General features: G+C 50.6%; 1 protein-coding gene across 1 annotated transcript in view; it reads left to right on the top strand.

Moving 5' to 3' along the window:
- The window catches only part of MMP24 (matrix metallopeptidase 24), a 48,094-nt gene that overhangs the window by 25,421 nt on the left and 10,519 nt on the right, over window positions 1-12,154 (top strand). The window contains exons 3-5 of the mRNA XM_059038013.2: window positions 1,708-1,824; window positions 3,508-3,812; window positions 11,338-11,499. Of these exons, the coding sequence (XP_058893996.1) occupies window positions 1,708-1,824; window positions 3,508-3,812; window positions 11,338-11,499 (584 nt within the window). The remainder of the gene's footprint in view (window positions 1-1,707; window positions 1,825-3,507; window positions 3,813-11,337; window positions 11,500-12,154) is intronic.

The raw sequence follows: 12,154 nt of genomic DNA, 5'->3' as shown, positions 1-12,154 counted from the left end.
TGCCAAAGGCAACTGCTTTCAACAACTGCAAATAAGGCCAGACTGTTTTTCCCCCAGCGATCTCAATCTATAGTTCAGTGAGCTGGTCATTAGGGCAGCACAGAGACATGAAATGCAAGGATGACCCTTCCAATCAGCCGTGATCTTTTAAATCTCCTATCCTGGCCCCTATTTTATATCCCCAATGAAGTCCCAGGCTCACTGTTCCCTAATGCAACTTAACCTGACGACAAACAGTTATCAGGATTTACTTAGTTCCAAGCACAGGGCTAGCTTCTAAGGACACGATGATGAACACAAAACAATTCCTGTCCTCAAAGAATTTACTATTTACTAGAGACAACAGACTGATAGATTTCAGATCACAATGCAGTGTAGTTAAGTGCTGCGGATAATTACACTCCAAGTCCTACAGTTGTTCAGCAACTTTTTGAACACCTGGAGTGAAAGAGAATTTACTGTCTTCCAAGCTATGCCTTTCTACAATGGGATAGTTCCCATGCATTCATTAAACAAATCATTCTTGAACACCTGCTGAGTCAGGCACTGGGCTGGCACTGGGGATACAGGCAAGGTTCCTGTCCTTATGGAGTTAGAATCTGGTAAGAGAGACAAAGAAGAAACAAAAAGCTAAGATATGATGTAATTTCAGGCAATGATAAAGGATATAAAGAAAAATTAAGCGGGATAAACAGATAGAGGTGGGATGGGGAGGGGGAAATTATTTTAGAGAGGGTGGCAGGGAAGTCCTCTTGGAAAGGGTGACATTTGAGCAGAGACCTTCATGAAGTAAGGGAACAAACCGTGTGAAGAAGAAGGGCATGGCAAGCAGAGGACACAGCAAATGCAAAACCCTGAAGCTGAATGGTCTTAGCATGTTCAAGGCACAGCCGGGAGGCCACTGGAGCTGAAGCGGAGTGCCTGTGGGGAAGCAGGGCATGCGGTGTCATCACACGTAGGTGGGGGTTAGATTGCGGGTCATGCAGGGGCTGTGGGCCAACGTGAGTAGTTTGGGTTTTATTCTAGGTGATTGGGGAAATCATTGGAAGGTTTTTTTTTTTTTTTTTTTTTTTGCAGTACGCGGGCCTCTCACTGTTGTGGCCTCTCCCCTCGCGGAGCACAGGCTCCGGACCCACAGGCTCAGCGGCCATGGCTCACGGGCCCAGCCGCTCCGCGGCACGTGGGATCCTCCCGGACCGGGGCACGAACCCGCGTCCCCTGCATCGGCAGGCGGACTCTCAACCACTGCGCCACCAGGGAAGCCCCATTGGAAGGTTTTAAAGCAGGGAGTGATGTGATCTAATTTCATTTACAGAGCATTTCCGCGTGCATTCCCTCCTTGGAGGCTCCCCACAAGCTAAGACCAGCGAGAACTAGAATTCTCATGTTGCCGAGGAGGAAACTGAGGCTCACATTGACTCGGTCGCTGACCCGGGCTCCTACGATTAGTGACGGAGCTGGAACTAGCAAGCCCGTGTCTTCTGACTCCCAGTCTCTTATGCAGCAGCGCTTCTTCATATTCAGTTAGAAGTGATGAATTGAGCAGTCGATCGTGTTCCTTTCGGGGACCCCATCAGAGCCAGGGGCCCAGAGTCTGGGTTGAGTGTGCACGCTGCCATTCAGCCTGGGACCGGGGAGCTCCAGTGCCTTCCTAGAGTGTCCAGGGGCCACAGTGTTGGTGTGTTTGTGTGTCCTCTCTCTGCCCAGGTGGATGAAGAAACCCCGATGTGGCGTCCCTGATCACCCGCACTTGAGCCGAAGGCGGAGAAACAAGCGCTATGCCCTGACGGGACAGAAGTGGCGGCAGAAGCATATCACCTACAGGTGCCTCAACTCCCTCTCCTCCTCCTTGGCTTTGGCTTCACCCTCACTCTGATTTTTCCTGGCCTGAGTTTCTGAGGCTCACACTGTAGGTGGGTCTGTGATCAGGGCCAGGCTCTGAGACCCCATGACTTTGTTCTCCTTGTAGCGTCCAGAGGATGCTATGTGTCCAGCTTCAGGTTTGTTTGGTTCTTTAGGGGCTCATGAGTTATGCTCTGTTCAGATTCCTAGAGTTTTTAGTTATGGAAAGTGGGGTATGTTCGGTAACTTTCACCTGGGATAAAGAACCACGGCTGAACTCATCCTCCCTCTACCGCGGCTTGCCAAACCCCACTCCCTCTGATCTGGATCCATTCCCCACTTAGCCTGATTGATGGACTTCAGCTGAGATTCCCAGCATAGAGTTCCAATTGTTTCTTAAGGAGCATAAAGAGCCGGGAACTGAATTGCAACAGTTGTCATCCCTTGGCTGTCTCGGCAAAGCAGGATCAGGCTCCAAGTCAGCCCAGTGACCAAGGGCAGGGATGATGGAACCCATCAGAGCAGACGCAGACATCAGGATTCAGATGGGGTGGGGTCAGGGCCAGGCATAGGGCAGGCTCAGCTGGGCCCTGTTTGGCACCTCTCAAGTCTCTGATTCCATCTCAGGTGGATCCCTGGGTTCAGGAGTAGGATCTGAGACAGAGATCCTTTGGGTTGAGCTAAGGACTCTCCTGCTCACAAGCTGTAGAGACCAGAACAGGATTTTTTCAGAAATCTGACAAGAGGAGGAAACTTAAGAAGAATCTGGGTTAGTAACTGCATAGACTTAGAGTCTCCTGAAGAGTAGAGTTAGAAGTGGCTTCTAACCCAATTCTAACCTTAACTTCTATCACGCAACCTCTCTGGGCTTCAGTTTCCTTACCTGTAGAATGGGTGAATAGTCTTTGCCTCAGGTGTTCATGGGGCAGAGCAGCCAGAAGTGGTGATGTTCCATCGTGGAGAACCATGCAATATGGATACAGTAACCTTACATAGTTAAACCTATAACTGATTTAATCACATGCCACCCTATACCAGCTTCTCTGTAGACAAACAGTAGTAGTTGGTGCCAAAGATTTTTTTACAGGATATTTGACTTAAACTCTCCGACTGTTTAAGTGTTGTTTTTTTAAAAATATTTATTTATTTAATTTATTTATTTGGTTGTGCTGGGTCTTAGCTGCGGCTTGCGGGCTCCTTAGTCGCAGCTGGCGGACTCCTTAGTTGTGGCATGTGAACTCTTAGTTGCGATATGTGGGATCTAGTTCCCTGACCAGGGATCAAACCCGGGCACCCTGCATCGGAAGCATGGAGTCTTAACCACTGCACCACCAGGGAAGTCCCTGTTTAAGTGTTTTTATAAATTTTATAAATGTACATTTTTATGTATTGGGAGAAAAACTTAAAATTTAGGAAATGTCATGCACAACTTAATTTTTTTTTCCTACAAATTCAACACAAACTTTTTCAGAGATCAAATATAAAAACGCTAAGTAAAAGGCAGGGGTGGGGACCCAGAGCCCTGCCCCCCCCCAACCTCTTCATCAACCCGTGAGGTACCTCAGCAGAACTCTAGGCCCACGTGGCCTCTGGTGTTCCTTTTAGCTCTGCTGGTCTCTGATTCTTGGTCTGTTCCTCCCTATCAATCCTCCCCTCTCTCACCAGCATTCACAACTACACCCCAAAGGTGGGTGAGTTAGACACGCGGAAAGCTATTCGCCAGGCTTTCGATGTGTGGCAGAAGGTGACCCCGCTGACCTTTGAAGAGGTGCCCTACCATGAAATCAAAAGTGACCGGAAGGAGGCCGACATCATGATCTTCTTTGCTTCTGGCTTCCATGGCGACAGCTCCCCGTTTGATGGCGAAGGGGGATTCCTGGCTCATGCCTACTTCCCTGGCCCAGGGATCGGTGGAGACACTCACTTTGATTCAGACGAGCCGTGGACATTAGGAAATGCCAACCATGATGGTAAGGTCATGAGGGGACAAGGGGTTACTTGGCTGTCAGGGAAAGAAGCCCTGAGGAAGAGCTTGGAGGATACCACAGTTGAGTTTCCTGGTTTCTAGAGCTTCTTGTCCAAAAACAAAGACCCTAAGAGGGTGGGAACTGTGGTCTCTGATAATATCCAACAGTTGATCCATCAGGGCCAGGGCCAGGGAGATGGGTCAGATCACTTAGTAAATGGTCTAATTGGACTGAGTTCGGAGGAAAGTCTAGGCCATGAATAAGACAATAAAGTAATGGATCGGAGGCTGGAGGAGAAGGTTACAAGGCTTAGAGCTGAAAGTGGTAGGCTCTGGCCTGACTGATGAGGGCTTCAAAGGCCATGCTGTGGGAAAACATGACAGACTCTCTCCCTTATGTCAACCTCACAAGTGAATAATAGGCCCCGTAATTACTCAAGCATCCTCTCTGCAGTAATCGTAACAATACTTCTCAGGTTGCAGGAGATCCTCATCAGTACTTAACTTGCAAGGCAACTGCTTAGTAAGTTGGCATCTGTGCATCGTTATGCCCTTTTTAAAATGAAGAGTTTGAGGCTCAGATGGCATAGCTGGTAGGCAGCAGTGCCAGGGCTCAGACTGTAGTTCAACCACTGGCCATGTGACGAGGGGCGCATCATTCACCCTCCGTCTCATCTGTCAGATGAGGGGCTGGATTAGGTGACTTCTAAAGTCCCTTCTGACTCTAATGGAACATGATGCATGTGTTTGAACATTTTAAAAAAGACACAGCCTCTGCCCTTTGGAAGTCCAGAGTCGAGTCGGGGAGACAGATGTATATGTAAGTCACCCTGTCGCAAGGCAGACTGTACTGAAGGACTCAGCAGAAGTACCAAGAAAATGCTGTAGGACTCTGGAGGAAAGAGGGACAGGGGATTCAATTCAATTCTATTTTAGATTATAATAGATTAGAATTAGTATGTTAATATTCTAAGGGCCATGTCAAGTGTTTTCCACATACTGTATAATATGTATATGTTATTATCATCCCCATTTTACAGATAGGTAAACTGAGGTGTAGAGAAACAGTAAGTAACCTACTAAGGTCCCACAGTTGGTGAATGGGGAAATACGTTTTCGAACCCAGACATGATGATCCCAGAGCCCATACTCTTTGCTACCATGCTGTTTCCATGGCTCTCCAACTGCAGGGCACACCAGAATCACCTAGAAACCTTTCTTAAGAATTCAGATTCCAGGCCCCTAACCTCTTGCTATTCTGATTCTCTGGTTCTGGGTTCAGGCCTGGGAATCTACACATGGTCTCATAAATTCCCCAAGTGCTTCTGAGGCAGACATCCCTTACCTTGGGAAACACTGTCTTAGTCCCCACAGTTTCCCTAACTTGCCTGATCATAAGAATCAACCAGCTTCTTGTTATAAACATGGATTCCCAGGCCCTTCCCCTGGAAATTCCAATTCTTAAGCTTAGGCAAGTTGGGGAAACACTAGGCCTTCTTTTTCCTTGGCGATGCTTCAGGCTGAGAGCAGACTTTAAAGGCCCGTTTCCTCAGAGGCTGTGTCTGCTGTCTGTAGGTGGGGACTGCCTCCCTGAAAGCATTTCATATCATTGCATGGATCAGGGATCACGACTCTTGTCCTGTCTGTCAAAGGGTGGTTCAGGAGGTGATGTGACCAAGGCTCAGCCTAGGCAAAGTTATGACACTGCAACATTTCTCTTTGTCCCCCACCCTCTTCTTTGGTCCTCTTTCCTATCCAGCTCCATTTCCTCAGCCCAAGAATCCTTTCCCTTATGTCTCGGATGTGTTTCCTGGCTTTCTGAACAAACATGTATTCTTTATCTTGTTCTTATTCTTGGATCAGTGTCAGCCAATGGTGGTCTGTGCTAACTGATAAAGTGTGAAGAGAGGAGAACTAACATTTCTGAGCCACTGTTTAGTGCCAGGCACTGTTAGCTGATAAGAGTCATAGCCCTGATAGAGATACATGAATTATTAAGGACATTCCTCCTCTACCCTGCCCTTCCCAGCTCTGGGTGTGCACTTCCCACAACTGCTCCTTGCTGGTGGAGACCTTGGACCAGTCTCAAAATCCTGAGAACTTCTGGTGGTGTGTGTGGGAAGGAGCTGGGACCTGTAGATGGGCACCATCCCAGCACCCTCTTATCTGTCCCACCCCATCCTGACGAATGACCAAGAATTCGGATAGAAATTCCAAGATAGCTAATGTCTTCTTTGGACGAGAGTCAGGACTTTGCTCTGGAAAAACCAAGCAGAACTATCCAGACGCAGCTCATAACCCCAGCAATAGACCGCTAGGAACCGGAAGGCAGCCATTGCCGTAGGACGGCCTTTGGAAGGAGAGGAAAGGAACCAAGACTGATTGAGCACCTATAGGTTATCTCGTTTAATTTCCACATAAACTCGGCGAGGGCATGAGTGCAGCCTCCCGGGAATTTTTTGTTTATTAGCTTTCTTCTCTATTCTAAATTTCCATTACGGAAAATTTTAAACTTACCAAGTAGGGAGAATGATAACGTGAACGCCCCCAGGCACCCATCACCCTGCTTCAGCAGCTACCAACATTACGTCAGTGCTGTTTCATCTACCCTCCCCGACCCCCTATATTTTTTGGTGATGTATTTTAAGGAAAATCTCAGGTCTCACCTCTAAATACTCTAGTACGTACCTCTAACAGATTATCTTTAACACAACCACAAAATCATGACCAACCCGACAAAATTAGCAATAACTTCTTAAAATCCAATACCCAGTTTGTGTTCATTTTCCCAAATTACCTCAAAAATGTCTTTAACGGTTGTTAGCTTGCATCAGGATCCAAAGAGCATCCACACACCATTCGTCTCTTAAGGCCCTTTTCATTTACAGCAGTCACCTTGCTTCTCTTTTCTCCCTGTACTTGTTGAAGAAATTAGTTATCTGTTTTATATATAGCAGTGTTTTGTTTTTTTGTGTGTGTGTGTGATATGCGGGCCTCTCACTGTTGTGGCCTCTCCCGTTGCGGAGCACAGGCTCCGGACGCGCAGGCTCAGCGGCCATGGCTCACGGGCCCAGCCGCTCCGCGGCATGTGGGATCTTCCCGGACCGGGGCACGAACCCGTATCCCCTGCATCGGCAGGCGGACTCCCAACCACTGCGCCACCAGGGAAGCCCCATAAGTTTATTTTCTACATCTATAACTATGTCTGTTTTGTAGATGAGTTCATCTGTACCCTTTTTTTTTAGATTTCACATAGAAGCAATATCATATGATATTTGTCTTTCTCTGTCTGACTTAGGTTCACTTTTACCATGTCTCTCTTCCCCATATAGCCTGAATAGATCTACAGGCCTGACTGGATGGACTTTTATGGCGAGAATGCTTCCCAGGTGGTGCTGGTCCCCCCTGTTACATCACGTTAGGAAGCACGTGTGACACAGGCCGTCCCACTCTTAGTAACGTGAAGTTTGAACAGTTGCTTCAGGTGTGTCAGCCTGACCCAACCACTATAAAATTCCCGCGGGGGACTTTATTTTTAAAAGGTTGCCTAAGCCCTAAACCGCAAACTCCTGAATCAGAATCCCCTCCACCTGTGTGTTGAAAAGGCTCTCCTGGAGAACCACTAGAATGTAAAGGGGATTCTGCTTCTCCACCTCTTTGGAGTCCGTGTGAGGGGCGATCTGGCCCACCACACCTTTAAGCTGATTTCGGGGAGTCTCCCAGGCACCCTGTGTCCTCATCCCTTTCCAATGGGTCAAGCAGTGAAGTCAGCAGAATTCACTAAGCTCTGCTGGGGAGGGAGCCCAGCCCCGGGGAAGATGACAAGACGGGAAGAGTCATGGGGACCAGCCCTTCACAGGGGACAGTCCTTCCGCAGTTACTACAGTGATTCCTCCCCACCCTGGGAGCTCGACTGGGCAGGGTGGTGAGGAAAGGAGAGTTCTGAGCGGTTGAGACGTTCACACAGTAAGAGGCAGAAGAGTAGAGAAGAAAGCCAACAAACAAAAATTCCCGGGAGGCTGCATCACGCCCTCGCTGAGTTTATGTGGAAATTAGACGAGATAATATATAGGTGCTCAATCAATCTTGGTTCCTTTGCTGTCCTTCCAAAAACCATCCTAGGGCAATGGCTGCGTTCCGGTTCCTACCGGTCTATTGCTGGGGTTATGAACTGCGTCTGGATAGTTCATGCTTGGTTTTCCAGAGCAAAGTCCTGACTCTCATCCAAAGAAGACATTAGCTGCCTCAAACCCAGGACTCTGAATTCTTAACAATCACCCCAGTTGGTTCTGCTGCAGATGGTCCAAAGACAACGCCTGGAAAAATAGTGAACATTTAGCACTGTTCCATCCTGGCTTGTCCAGCGCAGAGCTTTCCCTCAAGGAGCTCACAGTCCTGGGGCAGAAGAGAGTGTGTGCTCCTGGCTACGATGTAGGGTGGAAAGTGGTCAGGGCCATAAAGATGGTACAGATACACTGCTGGGAGAGTGTATAGGAGGAAGCAGTCATTGCTGGTTAGGGAAATCAAGGAAGGCTCCCTGGAGGATGTGGCATTCAGCTGAACTTTGAAGGAGTAAGGTTATTCCAGGTAGAGGGGACAGCATTGGCAAAAGAATAGAGGCAAAAGGAAATGTTGTAACCTTTGGGAGGGTTTCAGGAGTCAATGAGATGGGACTCACCAAAGATGGAGGTCCCAAGAGAAGGAAATGAAGCAGAGACAAGATACACTGGAGTAGCCAAGTAGACTGTTGGGTGCTTGCTAGGAAGCCCAAGGACTTGAGCTCCCAGCTCGAGGGAACTCTCCCTGTTGAGGACGCTGGTCCTTCATGCATAGCTTAACATGACCTTGCTAATTAACCGTGATAGTTCTGTGCCTGGAGGTGGTGTGAGTGCTTTCTGTACCTTGCCTCATTAATCTTCACCCCATTCTTATGATGAAGGTACCATTAATCCCTTTGTTTTACAGAGGAAGAGATTTAAAATGTCACACTGCTAGGACATGGCAGAGCCGGGAATCCCGGAGGTCAGACCCCCAGGGACTACACTTCTGACCACTTTGCTTCTCTGCCTTTCACCTTCTTGGGTGGTGAAGCCCTTACCAGCCTCCTGCCCATTAAGCATGTGGGTCTTCTCCATCCCTCTGCTTTTTCTGGAGTTCTCCTGCCCCTCCCCACTCTCCTTCCATCTCCCCAGAGCAGCCCCCACTTAACAGGTCTCTCGGGTTTCTGTGCAGTAGGATGCCAGCTCCCCAGCTCTCCTCTGCCTTTTGGTCCCTGGAACAAACCCACAGACCCCTTTCCTTCAAGGGCTTACTCCTGTTCTCTGCAGAGACCCAGCACAGAGGCTAACAGAGTAATAGACACGGGCTGAGGACAAAGGTTTAGAGTCTAGCCAGGTGCTCAGAGCCCTGCTCCCTGGTTCTCAGCTGAAATCTCTGTGGATGCTCCCTGAGGAAGAGCCTAGTCAGGAGACAGAGGCCCAAACAGCTTGTCCCGGGTCACAGAACAGGCCGGGAGCAGAGCCAGGACCGGACCCCAGGAAGCAGGGCTGCCTTCCATTGGCACTAGCAGCCACCTTTGTTTGGGATGGAGCTCAGAGATGAGCTCACCCTTCCCCGCTGCCAGAGGGGCCAGGACCTGAGGAAGGAACTGGGGGCAGCCTGGCCTCCTCATGCCAGCTTGCCCTTCCCCAGCAGAAGGCCAGCCCCAGGCTCTTGGCCAAACTTCCCCTGATCTAGCCCATCCACCCTTCGCTGAAGGTACCTGTGGTGTCCGCAGAGCGGCAGGCATGCATGTGTGTGACGGAGTCCACCCCATAGGGCTCTTCTCTCTTCCCAAGACCTTAGCCAGGAAGGCCAGACACAATCGCCAGACTCATCTGACCCTCGTGGGGCCCTCAGCCGGGCTGGGGTAGGGCAGCTTGGCCAGTGCCACTGGGGCCAGAGTGAGCTCTAGGCCTCCTGACTGCCTCCTGGGCTCTTGGCAGCCTCCCCTGCACTTCAGGGTGGCAGGACTGGGCTGTGACATGCCTTAGGGCTGGGCAACAGAGGCAAGGCTCAAGGGACATTCAAAGGCCAGAGGTCGAGGCAAGCAGGAGTCTCTAACTGGACATAATATGAGTCAGGACTGTTGATTCGACGGCTTGCTCCACTCCCTGCCCCTTGCATTTCCTTCCCAAAGCCAGGGCTGCTTAATCCCCCCAAAGTCAGGCCTTGCCCTGTCCCAGGCCTGACCCAGAAGTTCAGGGGAGTTGGCTTTAAGAGGATCTGGTTGCTGGGACCCCAAGTGCCTCGTGCTTCCTTTCTGGTCAACGGGCTTGTTCCAGGGACCAAGCTCCTGTCTTACGCACGGTGACAACAGCTGCCATGCAGCATCGTGCCCTTTACACATCTTATCCTATCCAGTCCTCGCACAACCCTCTGAAGTAGGTATGACCTCCGCATTGTACAAAGAAGGAAATTGGGGCTCAGAGGGTAGACCTTCTGACCCAGTTCACAAAGCTCACTGGGGTAGAGCTGGGAATGAACGAGACCTGTCCTATTCAGGGGCCCAGGCTCACGACCACTCTGCTGTGTTGCTGCCTCAGCTTCACCCTCAGGATCCCGTGTCCCACTTTCAGTACCTGGACCTTTCGTTTTCACTCGCATTTGAATCCCTGCATTGATCTTGGCCATAGCTCAGTCCTTTCAGGACCGAGAGCTGCTGCACGACCAAGGCTCCGCCTTCCCCTGGGTCTCTGAAGATGACCGCCAGCCTGCCGCCCCCAGGACTCCCCTCTGCCCGGCGCATCCCCTCTGCCTTGGCTCAGGCTCTTTTCGTCTCTCACGGGGACCCTCATACTGGCTTCCAGACCAACCCCACTGATCCCCCGCCTCTGCTCTCATCGCCCTCTAATCCTTCCTCCAGCTGCAGCCAGAGTGATTTCATCCTGTCACCACCCCCCACCGACACCAACCTGCTTAAAACCCCCACTGGCCAAGAAGCCAACCCAAATTCCTTTGCATGGCATCACAAGCCCTGCTTGCCAGCCTGGCTGACCTCATCTCCCTCCGGCCCTCCCCTCCTGCTTTGTTCCGGAGCCAAGTGGAATGAAGCTGCTTGTCCCTGGACGTTGTTCATAGCATCCTCTCAGCCAGGAATGCCACCCCTGCCCCTCTTTCCCTCCTTCCCACTGAATCCATTCTGCTGACTAACTTCTTATCTTTCTAGACTCACCTTAAGCTTCACCTTCATGAAGCTTTCCCTGAACATCTTCCTTCAAGCGTAAATGACTCCTCCCTCCTCGGAATCCTCACTCGACCCTTATAGACAGCTGTAGAAGCACCTGGAACACTAATTTCACTTATTTTGTTTCTCTGTCCCTATCCACCACTATATGGAGAGTTCTGGAAGGCAGGGGTGTGTATGTCCCAGTGTCCAGGACAGGGCCTGGCACAAAGCTTATGCTAGGTGTTTGCTGAAGTAATGGATTGACTGACTGACTGACACCTGAGTGGGTGCCCTGGGCACCTCCCCATCTCCCCCTCCACAGGGAATGACCTCTTCCTGGTGGCTGTGCATGAGCTGGGCCACGCGCTGGGACTGGAGCACTCCAACGACCCCAGCGCCATCATGGCACCCTTCTACCAGTACATGGAGACACACAACTTCAAGCTGCCTCAGGATGATCTCCAGGGCATCCAGAAGATCTACGGTGTGTGGCAGGGGAGAAGGGCCACCGTTCCTTCCTTGGGCTGGGCCATAACTGCCTGCCTGTCGGGGCGGGGGGCTGGGGAGAGGCCGGGGACCTGGGTCTCTGACTGCTGTCTGCAAGGCTCCTCCCCCACCCCCTCCTTCCCTGCACACTTGGGAAACCTAGGGGAGGGTCTGAGCCGCAACTGGGAGGGACAAAAGTGAACAGAGAGCCTCCCCCACCTCCACACACCTCCCTCTCACCTCCTGTGGTTCCCTCTCAAGGGGTCCCGCCTCTAGCCGAGAGACTCACCCATCTGCACAAGTAATGGTGATACGATATAAGATAGAGCTTTTTTCTTAAACAAGAAAAGGACAAATTAGGCTGATATCTTGATAAGATTTGAGGGGCCTGCTACCACGCCACCCCATTCTCTGTTCACACCGGTGTGGGAAGTTCTTGTTCTTGTCAAGTCGGTTGAGACAGAAAGACCAGTTTATTACAGCAAACGCATGTCCACATGGCACAGCCCCTACAGCCCCCAGGCTGTGGGGTACGGGAGGAGGGCTCTCTCTGGAGGCCCTGAGGACCTCACAGAGGAGGTCACCCCACCCAAAGCCTAGAGGATGGGCAGGATCTCCACAGGTGAGGCAGCAGAGGACTGGACAGGTGGTGG

The sequence above is a fragment of the Kogia breviceps genome, chromosome 14 (genome assembly GCF_026419965.1).
Source record: "Kogia breviceps isolate mKogBre1 chromosome 14, mKogBre1 haplotype 1, whole genome shotgun sequence".
In the NCBI taxonomy this organism is placed as follows: Eukaryota; Metazoa; Chordata; class Mammalia; order Artiodactyla; family Physeteridae; genus Kogia; species Kogia breviceps.
The sequence above is the reverse complement of the archived record's forward strand: the minus strand, read 5'-3'. Positions and strand labels throughout refer to the sequence as shown.